Source organism: Papio anubis, chromosome 14, assembly GCF_008728515.1.
Source record: "Papio anubis isolate 15944 chromosome 14, Panubis1.0, whole genome shotgun sequence".
Taxonomy (NCBI): Eukaryota; Metazoa; Chordata; class Mammalia; order Primates; family Cercopithecidae; genus Papio; species Papio anubis.
In genome coordinates this window covers 104,676,635-104,695,523 of record NC_044989.1, presented here as the reverse complement: position 1 = coordinate 104,695,523, position 18,889 = coordinate 104,676,635, and the positions used below count along the sequence as shown (strand labels likewise).

The window sequence follows — 18,889 nt, the reverse complement described above, 5'->3', positions numbered from 1 at the left end:
GCTAAGGAGAGTAAGCCCCTAAGCCCAGGGAACCCCTCTGTTCCCACTCCTGTCTTGGGCTTACGTTTGGTGTACCTAGTTTTTTTCTAGGCTCCTGGCTATACTACGTCTTGTTCATCGGAGCCCTTTTGACACTGGGCAGAGGTGGGTTCAGCCTGGGTCTTAGGTCAGCCAGCACAGTCAACTCCTTAGAATTGTGCTGAAATAATCAAGGGGATCCAGGCATCCTGCTTCACCTAACACATGGGGCAGAGAGAAACCCCTCAAAACTCTTAAACATGAAATTGAATTGCCAGGGAAAAGAGCCAGTGTAGATTTCCGATTGCGTTTGAATTTCTGATTTTAGGGTGATGGCTCTGATTCCGGGGTGACAGATCCATGTCACATTTACTATTGCAAGGTGGGTGCTGTGCTGGGCTCTGGGGATACAATGATGAAAAAAGGAGGCCTCTCTCCTCAAGGGACCTGTGTTCTGGAAAAGCCTGTTTGGAAGTCTCAACCAGGTGTCAGGAAGGTACCAGGGAGAGCGGGTACGAAAACAGATAAACGTAGTTCTGTCCTCAAGGAAGTCACGGTTTAATGAAGAAGACAAACTTCCAGATAGTGGAAGCCCAGCGGGAACTCTCGGCCTTGATAGGCTGGCAGGGGCCATCCCTGTGGGTGACGACCGATTCCAACGCAGCCAGATCACTGTGGAGCCAGCAGGTGTGTCACTGCTCATCAGAATGTCACCGGAGGTCCTGACCTTGGGGACACAGCTCACCCACCATCACCACCTGCATCCGAATGACAAACTGGGTAGTTTCAGACGTAGGAAGAGATAAGTCTTTAAGCGCCTTGAGGGAAAACTAACGGTGACCAACACACCACAGATGGGTTTGTTCACATAGATCTTGTATCATGAGAATTTTCCAGGACACCCAAGGCCAGTGTTCCAGTGTGGCGGTGGGGGTCTTTGGAGACTAACAGTCCTGAAGCTGAATCCTGACCTCACCACTTATTAATTGTGTGGCCTTGGAGAAATTTCTCTGAGCCTCGGTGTGCTCATCTGTAAAATGGGGGCGATGACCTGGACTGAGGCAATTGTGAGTCAATGTGGTCATGTGTTTAAGTGCCCAGCGCAGTGGCTGGCACATAGTAGATACCTAGTAAAATTTCATTGTCCCCTCTTTCTCCTCCGTATATCAGCAGGAAGCAGCCATTATAACATACATCTAAAATAAGTGACACTTAGAACGAGTAGAATGTTATGAAGATAGGAATGAGAGGTGGCCTGGAGTGGGTATTAGAAGATGGTGTCGGGAGTTCCTAGCACTGTGCAGGGGAAAGGGAGTGCTGCCTTCTTTTCTGAGCATTTCTGTAGGGCAGAAATTGGGACATGCAGGCATGAGAATATTGCTCCTGGAAATCACCCAACTTTGTTTTTCTCCAAGAATATTTTGGAGAGTGACAATTTATTTACATGCCTCTCTCACGTCTTAGACTAAAGCTTTGAGAACTTTTGTTGCAAAGAATTACTGGGACCCTTTAAGAATATAGCTCCCTGGGGTTCCACCCTCAGAATGAGTCTGGGGTGGGGCCTAGGAATCTGCACTGACAAGCATCTCAGAGGCATCTGCCACAGGTTCTGAGGACCACACTCTGGGAAGACCACACTGGAGTGAAGGCCTCCTTGGAGCTGGGACGGTTTCCTGTTCATTTTGTATTTCCAGTGTCTGGATATAATTGGCATTGATGGGGTGTCGTTGAATAAATGAGTGGATGATGATTCTCCGAGTACATTGTCCTACTGAGAAGGGAATATTTTAAAGCATTGGCTTCCTAGTTTCCAAGTCCATGTCTTCTGAGTTTGAAGAAGATAATTAGCCTCCCAGAACTTGCTCATTCCTGAATGACCTGGCAGAGCTGGGAGCAGACCCATCTATGTGAGTGATATCCAGCCCCCAGTAGCCCATCCACACAACCATCCTCACAAAGATAGGGCCGTTGTTGAGGACAGAGGCTGAGCAGATGCCAGTGCGGGGTTGCTCCCCAGTGACCGCAGTCCTAGCCCTGCTCTTTGTGGTTCAGAGCTGGTTGATGGGAAATCAGGGAGCAGCCCTGCCACCGTCTTTGTTCTTTTTGTGCACTGTAGATCCCTTCGAACAGAAAGAGGTTCAGGCCTTTTCTGGGATGGAAAAGCTAAAAAAACCTCATTTTTTTGTGTGTAAATTTGCTCTAAAGGAAACTCATAAACTTCTTCTGAATTTACAAGTCAATAAACATTTACCCCTCAGTTGATGTCTTATAAATGGTATCACTTATCCTAGGTAGAATAGATTTAGTCCACTAAACTTTGTCGATGAACATCTTTGTATCTGTTCCTTAGATATTGTTTCTCTGTCCCCTTGCCGGGTCTTTATGGTCTACTAGCCCAGTAGCATCCTGGAGCCTGGGGTCATCTTTCTTTACCAAGTTTGGGGGAGCACCTGCTCTTTACCATGAGGAGAATGGTGATGGTTTATGTTTGGGTTTTGTAAATGAATTGTGGACAATTAGACCACATTACATTTGCATTTTATAGTGTGCCATTTAGAAGAGGCAGAGAAGGCCCAGGGGACGGTGCCACATTCACATATTAGATGATAGCTCAAGCTCCCCATTCTTCATATTTGAAATTGCTTCTAAGATAACATAATGGCTCTTGTGAAACATATCTGTTCATAGACCCAAGAAAACATTAGGTGGTTATCCAGATGGTGAAATGACTCTATATTCACTCTAAATTAGTGAATGGTTAATTTCCATGGGGTGGGACTGAGAGCAGCCCCACACTGTGCCTCTGTGGTTAGGGCAGTGGGGCTGGATCAAGCTGGCAGGTGTTTAATTACCTCTCAACAACAAAACATCTTAACATATAATTTAATAGAAATAACTGGAATTTTTTTTTTTATTACGACAAAAACCACTGATTTGACTGCTTTCGTTCCCTTTATAGATGCAATGTGGCCCTTTTACCAGATCTCACGGCGATTTTAGGTCTCTGGGAATGTTTAGCACCTCGCAGTGTATTATTTTTTTATATGTCGCTTTCTGAAAATAGAAGTATATGCTGTTTTTTCCTGAAAATACTGCCTTTTCATAGTTCTATTCAGGTCTTTCAAATCTGCCTGACTGAATAGGAGTTTGGGGGTCGGGCAGACCGCAGGCTCCACGCCTGGCAGGACCAGTTCTTCACCGGAGAGTCCTGGGGTTGGGCAGGGCCAGAAGCAATGAGCCACAGAGGGACCGAGGGGATGGTCGGGGACTCAAGGGTCCTGAGGGTGGTCTTATTTCCAGGCTGCCCTCTCCCCGGGGAACATTGAATCGTACCTTGGATCAGCACCGCACCTGCCTTTCTAATTGCTTTTCTCCTCCTGTCCTGGAAATGATAGTACTTCAGATACTTGGGGGGAGTCTCGCTTACTGTGGCATAAACCTGGAAGGAAATGACTTCATGCCTTAAGGGATGTTGCTGTCAGTGTCTGGAATACCTCGGACATAGCCATGTGCTCAGATGATCTGAGTCTGTTGCATACCCCTCTGAAGAGTTTCTTGTAATCATAAGGAAAGAATGTATTAGGTGCTCCAGAACTGTTTCTATGTAATAAGGAAAAATAAAAAGGAAGGACAGAAATTCTTGCAGAAAACACTAGAACCTGGGCTGAGTGCTGTGGCGGATACAAAGAAAGAAAAGACACTGTCCCTACACTTAAGATGTTTAACATCCAGTGGGCAAAGTCAGCCTTGGGCAAAGTCAGCCTGTGTACACACGCAGCAAGCACCTGAGCACCGCAGGACAGCCGCAGACCCCAGCCCACGCCAGCTGGCGGGCCGGGGACATGTTGCCGAGTGCCGAGCTGTGTTGTAGGCAGCTGCCTACTAAAAATAAGCATTGTGTTCATGGAAGGCTGACTTAAATTAGACCGGACTCAAGGTCATGCACAGAATGATGTCACCATCACTGGCTCCTGGTTCTTTGTGTTCTTGGGAATTGGAGGCTGAGTGACAGGCAGCCAGGAACTGAACTGCACGCATGGACAGGTTCACTAATGGTATGGCCTGAGCATGTCCTGGCAGCAAGAGGATGGAGTCCAGTGGTGCCCTGATTCATTCCACGGGACTGAGAAGGGGGAGTAGGAGGCAGCTCACCACTTCCTGGGGTGGTGGAGTCAAGACTGTGTCTTCAGTGAAGAGTGGGATGGGCTGAGTGCAGCGGAGGGCGCAGTCCTCTGATACAGAGGACAGGGCTGGGAGGACAGTGCTCTGACCGGGTTCATGGTGCAGAGTGTTAGAGGAGTGTCATGGGAGCCTTGAACCCTGACCTCAATGCCAGCCCAGGGAGCTGGGCCCTGGTTGCTGCGTCCCCAGCACCAGCAGGGCCCACCCACTGCAGAGGAGGGCCTCAACACTTACTTGCCAAATGACCGGATTAATGAACTGGACTCTGGCAACCGGGTTTTATCCTGTAGGTGAGATGTAGAAGACTGGACAGGGAAATGGCATTTGGCAGCAGGCACCCTGTGGACTTTTCTCCTTGACGTCAAAACTTCCTGTCCTGAGTCTCATTTTATTTGTCAAACTAGCCAGTCTGAGAAGTCAGTACTAGGTGCTAATGAAAAACAGCAGCGGACTGTGGCATTGCTCCCAGGTATGTTAGCATTTTAACGTGAGCCTGCAAATTGGTTTTTTTGTTTTGATTTTTTGTGTGTTTGTTTTTGAGATGGAGTCTTGCTCTGTCGCCCAGGCCGGAGTGCAGTGGCGTGATCCTGGCTCACTGCCACCTCTGCCTCCCAGGTTCAAGAGATTCTCCTGTCTCAGCCTCCTGAGTAGCTGGGATTACAGGCACCTACCACCACACCTGGCTTATTTTTGTATTTTTAGTAGAAACAGGGTTTCACCATGTTAACCAGGCTGGTCTCGAATACCAGACCTCAGGTGATCCTCCTGCCTCGGCCTCTCAAAGTGCTGAGATTACAGATGTGAGCCACCGTGCCCAGCCTTCAAATTGTTACCAGGTGTCTGGGAGGGCAGTGGTCACGCAAGGCGGGCGATTGGGCAGGCAGGCGTTCTGGTTGGAGAATCCACTAGGTCTCCTGAATGTCTCCATGAGGAACTGTATCCAGCTTCTGTTGTCAGGCAGACCTAGTTGGCTTCCACCTTGACAGTGAAGACACATACAGCTTTGGTTGGGCGCAGTGGCTCATGTCTGTTATCCCAGCACTTTGGGAGGCCAAGGCGGGTGGATCACCTGAGGTCAGGAGTTCAAGACCAGCCTGTCCAACATGGTGAAACCCCGTCTCTACTAAAAAAAATACAAAAATTAGCCAGGCGTGGTGGTGATCCCAGCTATTCAGGAGGCTGAGGCACAAGAATCGCTTTAACCTGGGAGGCAGAGGTTGCCGTGAGCCTAGATCGTGCTACTGCACTCCAGTCTGGGCAACAAAGCAAGAATCCATTAAAAAAAAAAAAAAAAAAGATACATACGACTTTGTGTTGTTTCCTCTCAGTGTGGCCTGGAGAATTTCTAATTCATGGAGGTCAGAACAGTGGGATTTCCTGTGCCCCCATCGTCTTCCATCTCCAGTGGGGCTCAGTCCTTTGGCTGTGGCTATCTGAGATCCCAGCTAAGTCCTTAAAAGTGACCTTGATAAAACTGGCAGTGCTTCCTCAGTGCGTGAGGAATAACTTGAAATAAAACCTGTGCATTGTCATGATGCTTTCACTGCTCTGTAGCTTTCTTTTTCACTGTTTTTTTTTGTTTGTTTTTCTTTTAAGCAAAGCAAATCAGATGGATTTGTGTTGCTCTCTGATCACCAATGTAGCAGTCTGTAGCTGCTTCTTCGCGATCACTAGACTGGGGTAGTGATAATCCTAGATACTGCCTGCACCGGGAGCACGTCCGGGTCACTGCTGTCCCAGAGATACATTTCCCTGTCCCTGGATGACCAAGAGCCAACTGGGTTTCCTTGGAACTTTCTCCTTTGACACTGCCCTGTGGTGTACTCCCTCTTAAGATATTATTGACAAGTCTAGAGGAAAGCCTTGACTCCTCTGAAACTTTTAAGAGACTCCTGCTACTTAACACCTCCAGACTGAAGCAAGCAGCTGGCAGTCCATCTTGATTTTGCAGTGATCAGAGGCCTGCGGGCTTAAGGTTTGCACTTGGCAGCAGTCTGTGTTATTTTTGGAGTTTCGACTTGGAGCTCAGGACACATCGCATTTCACTCCCTGGGCTATTGATGGCCGCAGGGCTGCGGTAGCCGTCCGTCTCTGTCAGGGCTTGTCCCTTGCCCCTTTAGGAACACAGCTACTAATACTCTCTCACTTGATTTGGCCCACTTCAAGAGGCTAGAACTTTGATGTCCCTTTTTTCTGCCCTACCCTTCTTGACTATATTTTAAAATTCGGAAACATCCACTCTGGTCTGCCCTAGTCTGCCTTGATGGCTTAGGATCAGTCCTTGGGCCCTGGGTGGATGAATCTCCCGGGGTGCTCTGTGCAGTGGAGGGTGGTCTGTCGTCCGTGGTCGTGGGATATTGTGGGATATTGGGCTCCCGGGGTGCTCTGTGCAGTGGAGGGTGGTCTGTCGTCCGTGGTCGTGGGATATTGTGGGGTATTGGGCTCCCGGGGTGCTCTGTGCAGTGGAGGGTGGTCTGTCGTCTGTGGTTGTGGGATATTGTGGGATATTGTGGGATATTGGGCTCCCGGGGTGCTCTGTGCAGTGGAGGGTGGTCTGTCGTCCGTGGTTGTGGGATATTGTGGGATATTGTGGGATATTGGGCTCCCGGGGTGCTCTGTGCAGTGGAGGGTGGTCTGTCGTCCGTGGTCGTGGGATATTGGGCATCGGCGAATTATCATGCAGACTTGGGAAGTGGGAGGAAGGGGCTTCTGGGTGCATTTGGCGGCAGAACACGCCTCAGCCAAGTTGCCACCCGGATACCCTCCCTTGCTCCTTAGGCTGTAGCCCCGATTTTACTTAGGGCTGCAGTGTACCCCGCCTAAAAGCATTTCTCAGTTTCTCTTGCTGCCAGACGGGGCCGCATGATGCCACTCTGGCAGCGGCTAAGTAATGAAACTGTGGGGTGGGCCTTCTGGGCAGGGCGTCTCGAAGGAACTGACTCCGTCAGGGGGTGTGCGTCTGTCCTCCCAGCGGCCCTGCTGCTCAGGACGTGCTGCTTGGCACTAAGGACACCGTGTTGAATCATAAGGTGGCTGAAGACAGAAGGATGTGCTGAGTGACCGAGGAGCATACACAGAAAGAGTGTGGATCTGTTTTCAAGATTTTAAAAATTAACCTTTTTATTTCGAGATAATTGTAGATTCACGTGCAGTGGTAATAAGTGATACAGGGAGATGCCCATCTATTCTTTTTTTTTGGAGATGGAGTCTCACTCTGTCACCCAGGCTGGAGTGCAGTGGTGCGATCTCGGCTCACTGCAACCTCCACCTCCCAGGTTCAAGTGATTCTCCTGCCTCAGCCTCCTGAGTAGCTGGGATTACAGGCACAGGCCACCACACCCAGCTAATTTTTGTGTTTTTAGTAGAGACGGGGTTTCACCATTTTGGCCAGCCTGCTCTCAAACTCCTAACCTCCAGTGGTCTGCCCGCCTTGGCCTCCCAAAGTTTTACAGGATTACAGGCGTAAGCCACCATGCCTGGCCTGCCCATCTATCTTTACCTGCTGTCCCCCTTAGTGACATAGCACCACAGCACGGCCGGGACCTTGACCTTGATACAGTTAAGGGAGCAGGACAGGACCTCTCATTGTACACCTCTGCACGGCGTACCCCAGAGTGCACATCCCTTTCCCCCGCCCCACCTGCCCCCACCTCTGGAAACCACTCATCTGTTAGAGCCTGGATCTCGATGAGGGCAGAGCCTCCATCCCAGCCCTAAACCACTCTCCTCAGCATGGACTTCGATTGATTGGAAGACATAAACATCTAAATGAATGATGCCACTTCATTTTTAAAAAAGTGTTATACAGTCAAACCTAACCCTTAACTGAGACAGCAGAGGCCCAGAAAAGGAGACCAGGCCATCATTATCATATTAGGGGAAATATTACACTTGTGGTTTCAAAGAAGCAGGACACCTGGGCTACATGGCGAAAGGATTGGGGGTTGTTGCTTTCACAACATGCCATTGCATTTCCCTTCCTCGCAGCGGTGATCCTGGCTTGCCTGAGGTGCTTTGGAATGTTTTTATTCCTCTCTTATTTGGGTATTATCAATAATTCATTGTAAATATTCCGGCTGCTACAAACATTTACTTTAGAAGGATTGATTGCATCCTAAAGTCTGCATTTATGATTTCTTGAGATGATATCACTTCCTTGGGGATTTCAGTTCTGATTCTCAGAAAGAGATTAGTGGAGGAAGCAGAATTTGATGTTCAGAAATGTTCCAGAAACTTGGCTGCAATGTGTCAGGCCTGCTAGGCGGGCTGCCGCCTCCCCGGGCCTGTCTCAGCCGGCCGCTCACGCTGTGTCTTCCCTTTCAGGAGCCGGCGTCAGAGAGGACGTGTTTCTCGTTTGGCGAGAGATGGAGGAAGCCTGCAGCACCCTGGCCCAGATCCAGAGGCTGGTGGCCGAGCCTCCCAGGCCCGACGTGGCTGCTGTGGACTGCGGTTGGTGCTATTTCTGGTCACTGGTGTAAAAGATTCATAAACGTTACTAGCTGGGGACCAGGGGCTGCTTCCTGGTCCTGACCAGGGGAGCTCCAGAGCCCGGCTGTGAGGAGCTGCTGAGGAGAGCAGCCAGAGCTGTGTGGCGTGAGGGGTGGGGAGAGGGCCATACGCACACATGCATGGACACGCACGCTTGTGTGTGCCCACGCGCCCACATGTGTGCATATGTGGAGATTGTCAAGACCCAGAGCTGGATGGTAAAGTAGTAAAAACAGATTCTTGGGCCAGGCGCGGTGGCTCACGCCTGTAATCCCAGCACTTTGGGAGGCCAAGGTGGGCAGATCACGAGGTCAGGAGATCGAGACCGTCCTGGCTAACACGGTGAAACCCTGTCTCTACTAAAAATACAAAAAATTAGCTGGGCGTGGTGGCGGGTGCCTGTAGTCCCAGCTCCTCGGGAGGCTGAGGCAGGAGAATGGCGGGAACCCGGGAGGCAGAGATCACAGTGAGCCGAGATCGTGCCACTGCACTCCAGCCTAGCAATGGAGACTCTGTCTCAAAAACAACAACACAACAACAAAGCAGGTTCTTGACAAGCTCTTGTATACTGAGGGAAACCAGACCTCCGTGTAAAACTGGGCTCAATTCTGAGTACAACAGGGGCAGGTGGGGATTCATAGCGAAGGAGCGGGGGGCGCCGGTGGATGGGAAGTTGTTCAGAGGAGATGTTAGGGCACGGGGGCTTCTGGCTAAACAGCTTGACAGGATTCCTGCAGGAGAGAGGCCAGTGTGATCAGATGCCACCGGGGGCGGTGGGAAGGAAGACGCTGATCAGATAGCCAAGCGATCAGATACTGAGAGTGGGGCACTCTGGCTACACTGACTGAGGCTTTTTGCTGAAATCGGGCGATGCAGAGATGAGCATAGAAGCGCAAAGGTTGAGGCCTCGCTGAGAAGAGCGTTCAGAGGAGCCTGGCTGAAGGCTGGGCAAGGGAGACTGTCAAGTTGCCTGTGCTTCTCCAGCGAGGAGGAGCAGGAGGAGAGCTCAGTGATCGGCTCGGCTAACCTTGACCCTTTTACATGCAGACAAAATCCCGCCCAAGCTGTCTGTGTCTGTGCAGGCAACCGTCTGACTCACTTTCAGATGCCTACGGGAAGGCCTAAATCAGTCTTCTTTGAGCAGGGTCCAGGACCTCGCGGCAGAAGGGGGCACAGGCCGGGGAAAATGTGTGGAATGTTTACTTGGAAGGAGTAGTGTGAATAGGGGTTTGAGTTATTAATATTAAAAAGAAATTATTAAAATCCAGTTGCATTTCTGGTATTCACTTAGCACTCTTTCATCTAAGTTGGAATAGCCACTTGAAATTTTGGAGTTTGGAAGACTGATTTGCATTCCCTGAACGGCAGTAACAGACATATGACCATTGTGTGGGCACATACTGTGTGTCAGCTGCTGCCCTGAGGGGTGGGCTTATATTTAGCTCATTTAAGCCTCATAACTCTATGGGGGAGTTTCTTATTCTCTCCAATTGACAGGTGAGGAAACTGAGTCACAGAGGGGTTAAGTCGTTGGCCATGGTCACATAGCCAGCAAACATAGTCTGATTTTAAACCCAAAATGCAGAACAGAAACATTCCTGCCTAGTTAAACTTTTACAAACAATGCTAGCAGTGGGGCTATATTCATCTTAATATTAGTTTCCATGATTTAATTAGCACCTACCCGATTCTGAGTAAATGAAAACTCTTCTTGGTGTTTAATGTGTTCCAGCCCCACAACTGCACCATACAAACAAGCTCATTGCATTTTTACTAGTGAATGACATTGAGACCACACAAAGGATTTTCTCCCTTTTCTTTCTCATAAAGCAAAGCATTTTTCATAACAAAGGGCGTGAGTTTAGGGGTGAGAAAGACCCAGTTATAAATCCCAGCTCCATCACTAGACCCACCTGAGTTTGTCTCTTTCAGCCGTATTCCTCTACACAACCGCTATCATAATCTTGATGCTGAGGAACCCCTGTGCAGATGAAATGCAACGACGCATGCTCCACACCAAGCAGGAGCTTGATGTCAGCTCATTCTTTGCCCTTTCACACTTGGGGGAGTTGGTATACAGATTCTCCTGCCTGGCCTTTCCTCTGTAAGGTGCTGGTTTCCTTTGGGGCACACCTGGTAGACGCACATACCTTACATCTCAGGCACTGTTTAAGGCTACCTATGCGTTTTAACTCATTTCATATTTGCCACAATCTTAAGAGACAGGTGCTACTGCTACTATTATCTCCATTTTGGCTTCAGTAACTTGCCCAAAGCTACACAGCTAACGAGTGATGGAGCCTAGATTCGAAACCTGGTCCACCAGTAAAAGTACTGATGTCTGCCTCCCTCCCATCAGCCATGTAATCAGGGTGTCTGATTAAATCATCCTGATTTAATCCCTATGGGATGACACTGGGACTTTTGAAAGCTCCCCAGGTGATCCTAGTGTGTAGCTAATTTTAGAACCACTGCCAGGCTGCAGTGCCTCCTGGGTTACAGAGGTGCAGTGGGCAGAGAGCAGGGAGGTCAGGCCGGCCGGGAAAGGGATGCAGTTAGAGGAGAAATGGGGACGGGGACTTGTGTAGAGGGAGAGAGAGGTTGAGGCGTGGGCAAGCCTGCTCTGTGTGACTTGATAAATTCCTGGCGACTGTGGCCTTTTCCTGTGACTGGGTGTCCTGACTTGGGCCTAGGGCACTGGCTGCCGCGGTTACATTGCTAGGGTTGGCTCCCTGGGGGTTCCTGAGAGGGGCCTAATAGGCTTGTCTGGAGGAGCTGCTCACGTGTAGTGACACCCACTGGAAAACCCAGATGGTCCCCTGTCATCCTGCAGATGAAGAAAATGAACACCAAGCAGGGGGCCCAGGCAAAACCCAGCACCTTTGCCCGGCAAAGAGAATGGGGAGCCTGCTGCTAAGGCATTTGTTTGGGGGAGTGTGTGGACTGAATTGTGCCCCACCAAATTCATACAGTGAAGCCCCCACCATGTGACTGTATTTGGAGATAGGGTCGTTAAAAAGGTAATTAAAGGACCAGGTACAGTGGCTCACGCCTGTAATCCCAGCACTTTGGGAGGCCAAGGAGGGTGGATCACCTGAGGTCAGCAGTTCAAGACCAGCCTGGTCAACATGGCAAAACCCCATCTCTACCAAAAATACAAAAATTAGCCAGGTGTAGTGGCACACGCCTTTAATCCAGCCACTTGGGAGGCTGAGGCACAAGAATCGCTTGAACTCAGGAGGTGGAGGCTGCAGTGAGCAGAGATTGCCCCATTACGCTCCAGTCTGGGCAACAGAGCAAGACTCTGTCTCAAAACAAACAAACAAACAACAAAACAGTAATTAAGGTCAAATGAGGTCATAAAAGGAGGGCCCTAATCTGATAGGACTGGTGTCTTTGTAAGAAGAGGGAGAGACTCCAGCGAGCCTTCTCCCCACAAGCACACGGAGGAAAGGTCATGGACAGCACAGAGAAGGTGGCCATCTCCTAACCAGGAAGAACAACCTCATCAGAAACAGCGCTGCTGGCACCTTCATCCTGAACCTCCACCCTCAAACAGAGAGAAAATAAATGTCTGGCCTTTAAGCCCCCCAGCCTCTGGTGTTTTGTGACGGCAGCCCAAGCTGACTAATATGAGGCGTATTTAAGTTTGGTGTAGTTAGTCTTAAGAGTTAACAGAAGGTCTTGGAGGTTATTCCTAAAGGAAACAGATGAGTTATAAGCCTCAGATATTGGACAATGATGTATCAGTTCCCTTTGTTTCAATCTAATACACACACACACACACACACACAAACTAAAACCCAAAATAACTCTAAGCAGAAATTTTCAAAGAATTCTTTGAATGTACCATCTCTATTTAAAAAGGAAAGTTTGGCCAGGACCGTTCATCATTGGCTAGCCATCTCAGCTTTCGCAACTTCAATCTGGCCCCAGAGTCTATACCATGTGTCTGACCTGCTCTCGTTCCCACCGCAGCCCAGAGTTACTGAGGCAAAAGCTGGCTCAGTGCAAGACTGGCTTGGACAGCCTCCTAGGAAGGCAGCAACTGTTCCCCTAAGCTGACTGCTCAGGGACTGCAGACCCCAGGAGAGAAGGTGGCCAGCGGGAGAGGGAAGGGGCGTATCGGAGGAGATCCAGCCAGCTGCCGTTCTGCACACTGGTTCTAGGTCACCTGGCACATACAGATCCATAGGACCAGGAGGGCAGTTGCTGGGAGAAATGTCTCTTGAGTCTGGTGCCTGGGATGAAAAGAAGGTGAGAAGAAGGTAAGGCCACTGATAGTTTTTTTTTTTTTAAAACCTCTTTTTATTACCAAGAGCAGGACATGAGAGTTCCCTGGAAAAAAAAAACTGACAAAAATATATGAATCAATGGTTTGTAGGACTCTGAACACTGATAATGAAGGCCAGTGATTTCTGACATACAGGGCAAAAAAAAGGTGAGCTCTAGGTTTCCCTCGCTTCCTGGCTTGAGAGAGTTCCAGGCCCTGGTGCACAGAGGAGGAACCCAAGCGGACCCCAGAAAACATCCGGAGTTTGGGAGACAGAGCTGAGGGTCCGGAGGGACCAAGGCAGCTGCAATTCACGGGACAAAGTACCAGAGAGGAGACAGATGCACAGAGAGAGAAATCCAGAAATCGGCAAAGGGTTCCCCTCAAGAATTCATTTGAATACTGATCAGCTCATGCATGTGCGAAGAGTATCTGAGTCTGGGGAAAGGGCCGTTGGAAAGAATTAGAAGAAACGGGGCTTGGAATTCACACAAGACCAAGAACAGTGCGTGTCCTCATCAGCCTGAAAGCTTTAGAATTCATGAGTCCCTGGGGAGACTGCTTGGAAAGGTCTTGCCTCAGTCATGGGGAATAATTAGCTTTAAATCAAGCACTGCTCTGGGCCCTCCTAAGAAATCATTAAAGCAAGACATGAAAAGAACAAACTATTTCTAGGTAACATAGCTGCATCTCTGAACAAAGCTCAAGAAAATGTATAAGAACAAAAGCATCCAGTACCCAACAAGGTCAAACTCGCAATGACTGGCATCTAATCAAAGATTACAAGGCGTGAAAAGAAGCAGAAAAATGTGACCCATAATAAGTAGAAAAATCAATCAATCAAAACTGACTGAGAACTAACACAGATGTTAGAATTGGCAGAAGAATCACTCAGAGTTATAACTGTATTCCATATGTTCAAAAGCTAAGTCTAGACAAGGAAAATATTTTAAAAAGACACATACTGAACTTTTAGAGATGAAAACAAGAGAAGAAAATATGTTAGATGAAAAGCTTACTAAATGGAATCAAGGGCAGATTAGATATTGCAGGAAAAGAGATGAGTGGACTTGAAGACAGCAATAGAAACTCTCCAAAATGAGACAGACATAGGAAAAAAAGAATTTTGAAAAACCCAAAAGAGCATCTGTGAACTGTGGGACAATTTCAAGTGGCCAAATATACATTAGATGGGATTCCTGAGGGGAGGAAGTAGAAGGGGCAGGGAACAGAAAAATATTTAAAGAAATGTGTTGACAAGTTTCCAAATTTGATGAAAACTACAAACCCAGAGATCCAAGAAGTTCAGTGAATGCTAAACACAAGAAAATATGGAAAACTACATCCAGAGACATCTTAATTGGTTTGCTTAAAATCAGTAATACAGAGGAAATCTTAAAAGCAGCCAGAACGACGACAAAAAAGATATGCACAAAGCCACACAGACAAGGATGACAGCAGATTTCTCACTCAAATGAAAAGACAGCAGAGCAGCATTTTTTCTTTCAGTACCGGAAACATTCAGCCTAGAATTCTATACAAAGAAAAATATCTTTCAAAAACAAAGACAAAATAAAGACGTTTTCAGACGTACGCAAGCTGAAATAATTTATCATTGGCACATATTACACATGAAGTGATGTCATATTACTTGAAGTTAGGCTACGAGAAGTTGAAGATATATACTATAAACCTAAGATAACCACTGAAATAACAAGACAAGCTGACAAAGGAAATAAAATGGAATTAAAAATACACAAACCAAATCCTGTCGGGGAAAAAAAAAAAAAAAAGAACAAAGAACAGATAGGGCTGATAGAAAACAAACAGCAAGGTGATAAACATACATCTAACCATACGTATGTGGAAACTTACCAATGTGTACACTTTGAAGGCATATGAGATATTATATGTCAATTGTAGCTCAATACAACTCTCTGTAAAGTGAAAAAAGAGAGAAGGAGAGTCACTCCTCTGGCACTGAGCTGTTCAGAGACGTGGGTGGGACACACCTGGGCATTCTGTGTGTGTCTGTGTGTATGTGTGTGTGTGTCTCAGTGTGCCTGTTCTAGGCATGACCCTCAAACACGAAGATGGCTTTTCTCACAAAACGTTAAAGAATTTGTCCAGGCTGAGCGTGGTGGCTCACACCTGTAATCCCAGCACTTTGGGAGGCTGAAGTGGGCAGATCACTTCAGTCCAGACCTGTAGTCCCAACTACCTAGGAGGCTGAGGTAGGAGAATCGCTTGAGTCGAGAAGTGGGGAGTCGAGGTGGCAGTGAGTGGTGATCACCCCACGGCATTCCAGCCTGGGTGACAGAGCGAGACTGTGTCTCAAAATGAATCAATGAATCAATGAATCAATCAATAGAATTTGTCCACAGTTTGGGAAGCTTGACCCTTCTTTGATGATGCTGCCTGTCAAAGCATTTCAGGGACTCCTCATTTGGAATCACCTTCACAGCCATTTTGTGACCCAGTAGAGATCATTAGTCTAATCACATTGTGTAGTCATGCTTCAGTCATGAACAGAGACAGTCCAAAAGATTACCATCTGAGACTCAAGACTGGACTCCGAATACCTGCTTGTTTCAAAATACCAAATTCAGTTTCAAAAGACAAGGAAATGGCTAAAGGTTCATTCAGGCTCTGCAGGCCATTGTAACCTACAGTAGGTCTACAGGAGTTTAGAGCACATATATTTTGAACAAATGGAGGAGGGATGGTGCTTATTTTCATTAGCAATTGTATTAAATAATCAGCAGGATGTCTTTGTAGTCCTGGGTGGTGATGAAGTACGCAGACTCAGAGTTAGGAAGATTTTTTTTTTTGAGACGGAATATCACTGTCACCAGGCTGGAGTGCAGTGGTGCGACCTCGGCTCACTGCAACCTCCGCCTCCCAGGTACAAGTGATTCTCCTGCCTCAGCCTCCTGAGTAGCTGGGACTACAGGTGCCCGCCACCGTGCCCGGCTAATTTTTGTATTTTCAGTAGAGACGGGGTTTCACCATGTTGGCCAGGATGGTCTCGATCTCTTGACCTCGTGATCCACTCGCCTCGGCCTCCCAAAGTGCTGAGATTACAGGCGTGAGCCACCGCACCCACCCAGAAAGATATTAAACCTGGCTCTGTCCACTCCTGCTGTGTGATGCTGGGCAAGACACTTATTATCTGTGCCTCAGTTTCCTTATTTGCAAAATGTAGGTGATAATGATAATACCTACTGCATGGACTGTTATGAAAGTTAAATGAGAAAACACATGTAAAACACCTAGACCTGTGCTGGCCCATAGGTAGGATGTAATGAGGGCTTCAGCAAAGGTTAACCCACTTGTCTATTCTTTCGTTTATTTAGTGCTTTCTCTGTGTAGCACTGTGGTAGGTGATTACATAATGGTAAATAAGAGACATGGAACGGGCCCTCATAAAGCAGGACCTACATGAACCGTCTCTTGCTCCGTGAAGGTAGAAAATCAGATGAACACAAATGGGGTATTTACGATTGAGGAAAAGTGGGAGCTTCTGAGCTATTCCCAGGGTCAAGGAAAGGTTTCCTGAGGAAGTAACTTTGGAGCTGATATCTGAGGGTTGAAGAGGTAAGTGAATGAGGTGAAAGGATGGGAGAGAGCGGGGAGTACTTGCCAGGAAGAAGAACAGCGTATGCAAAGGCCCCGAAGCAGAAAGGAGAACAGCACTTTAGAAGAACTGGAAAGAGGAGTGTGGCTGGAGTGCAGTGTCCAGTGATGAGTCTGGAGAGGGAGGCAGGGACCCAATTGTGCTGGCTCTGGAGGCCGCGGTACAGGGGTTCACCCTCAATTTCATACCAATGGCCAGCCACTAGGGGATTGTAAGCAGGAGAATGCTAAGATCAGATTTACATTTAGAAAAAAAAAAATCACTTTGGCTACTGGGTGGGAAACAAGTTGGAGACGAGGGGACAAACAGGATGAGGGAAGAGAATAAAGATGTTAGTACAGTGATGGTGGCAATCCTGAACACGAGCAGGAGGAGCCTGTGAAGGTGATAAATGGGGAGGTATGAGGGAGAGTTTGGTTGTTGAATTGACAGTGAAACAGGAAAAGTTCCCTTGTCCTCCTTGCAGGATGTGTGATGGGAGAGTGGCTTGCTTCTTCAGTGCCCCGCTGCTCAAACCTCTAGGGGAGCATTCAGACGGGCAGGCTATGGAGTGCCAACCCCACAGCAGTGTCTGGGGGTGAACGTTTACAGGTCCTGCAGCCCCAATGGGCGTGTGTTACAGGATGCTCTTGCTTGTGTTTACCAGCTCAGTTTGACCCTCTACCTTGTCGCAAGGACAGAGGCTTTCGGTATCCTGGATTCTTGCTTTGGTGTACTGGAAGAGTCGTATCAAACGTGGGCTTGAGAATGAGTGGTTTTATTGAGTGGAAGCGTCTCAGCAGATGGGGGAGCCAGAAGGGTGATGGTTTTCCCCTGGAGTCAGGCTGCTTGGCAGCCCGGGCTCTCCTCTGACTGCCCCAGCCAAACTCTGCGTCATTCTGCTGGTCAGTGGCCTGCTGGCATGCCAGTGCATTCCTCCCGACATCCAGCCGTCTGTGTGTTCCTCCTCTGATGTGCTCCTCTCAAGGGCCAGCTGCTTCTGTCTCTGCACAGAATGGGGGCATGACAGGCCAGGGTGGTCTTGGGAAAGGCGACATTTGGGCAGGAAAACAGAAACACATGTCCTCACCTAGGTCCTTGGGGGTGGAGCCTTAGCCAGGGTCCACACCCTTCCTGTACCCAGCACTTTCCTTCCCCACTTCCATTATCGTTTAAAGGGACCAGCTCTTCCCTTCCCAGCACTTCGTATCAATAGGACTTAGGGGTGGGGGAGATGGAGGTGTCAAAAGTAAGCTCCTAGATGGATACGCTGTCGTCCACTATGCTGAGAGAATGCTGGAGGAGAACCAGGTGGGGGTGGGGGATGACACATTTTGTTTGAACCTGTTGAGACTGAAGCATCCTTGAGAGCCTGGTAGAGAAACAGAGGAGGCAATTGACTATGTAGGTGGAGAATTCAGATACACTATTGGGGTAAAGTGAACATTCTTGGTATAAAGATAAATAAAGGCGTATCAAGCAGGAACCCCATGTTTCTGAATCTTTAACCCCAAGTTCTTTGGACTCTGATATCCACAGAGGTGAAATATCATCTGAGTTTTCTGTTCTGCACCAATGCTAGATGTTTAATAAGTGTACTAGATGAAGACTATTTTGCCAACAGGATGACTTGCAATTTGAGAGCAGAACAAGCTAATTTACAGAGTACTTGTACATGTTTATCTTCTCAAGGGTGTCTTCCCTTTTTGCTCAAAGAAGGCTGCAGAAGAGATCTGGGGCAGGGCGCAGCTGGTTTCTTATGCAACCAGAAGCAAATGGCACACTTGTCAAAGTGTTCACACTTCAGGCAAGGCAAAGGATAAAATAATATTTCTTCCTAGAACTCACATTTTCTTCAGAATGCCTTTATATCTGTAAAGCTCTCCGTACAGTCAAGTGAACTTTGACAAGGTTGATTAATAAGCAACAAGTGAGAATGCTAGAAAGGACCAAGACTGTGTTTACTCAAATAATGCATTTTCCAGTGGGCACTGAGCTTTGTATTTTCCAGACCAAAAGCACATGTGGCAAAACATTTGCAGAAAAATACCATGTGATTCTCCCATGATTCAAGATTAATTTCTCAAAATTTTCTCCTCAAATTTGGGAGAATTGGTTGGTTAGAATTTTGTAGATGCTATGCATTTAACTTGGGAAAAATATTGGAATGCGATACAGGTATGGTGAAATGTCAACATTAAAAATCATGTTGTTAAAAAATGACTGTAGAGGACTGGGCGCCAGTGGATTACACCTGTAATCCCAGAACTTTGGGAGGCCAAGGTGGGCAGATCACGAGGTCAAGAGATCGA

At 47.9% G+C, this 18,889-nt stretch overlaps 1 protein-coding gene across 6 annotated transcripts in view; it reads left to right on the top strand.

The window, feature by feature from the left end:
* VWA3B (von Willebrand factor A domain containing 3B) overlaps window positions 1-18,889 on the top strand; it is a 236,803-nt gene that overhangs the window by 75,196 nt on the left and 142,718 nt on the right. For all 6 annotated transcript variants that reach the window (XR_002516781.2, XM_021925079.2, XM_021925080.2 and 3 more), the window contains one exon: window positions 8,524-8,649. Coding sequence is in view for 5 of the 6 variants with exons in the window: in XM_021925079.2 (XP_021780771.2) it covers window positions 8,524-8,649 (126 nt within the window). In the remaining variant the exon portion in view is untranslated. The remainder of the gene's footprint in view (window positions 1-8,523; window positions 8,650-18,889) is intronic.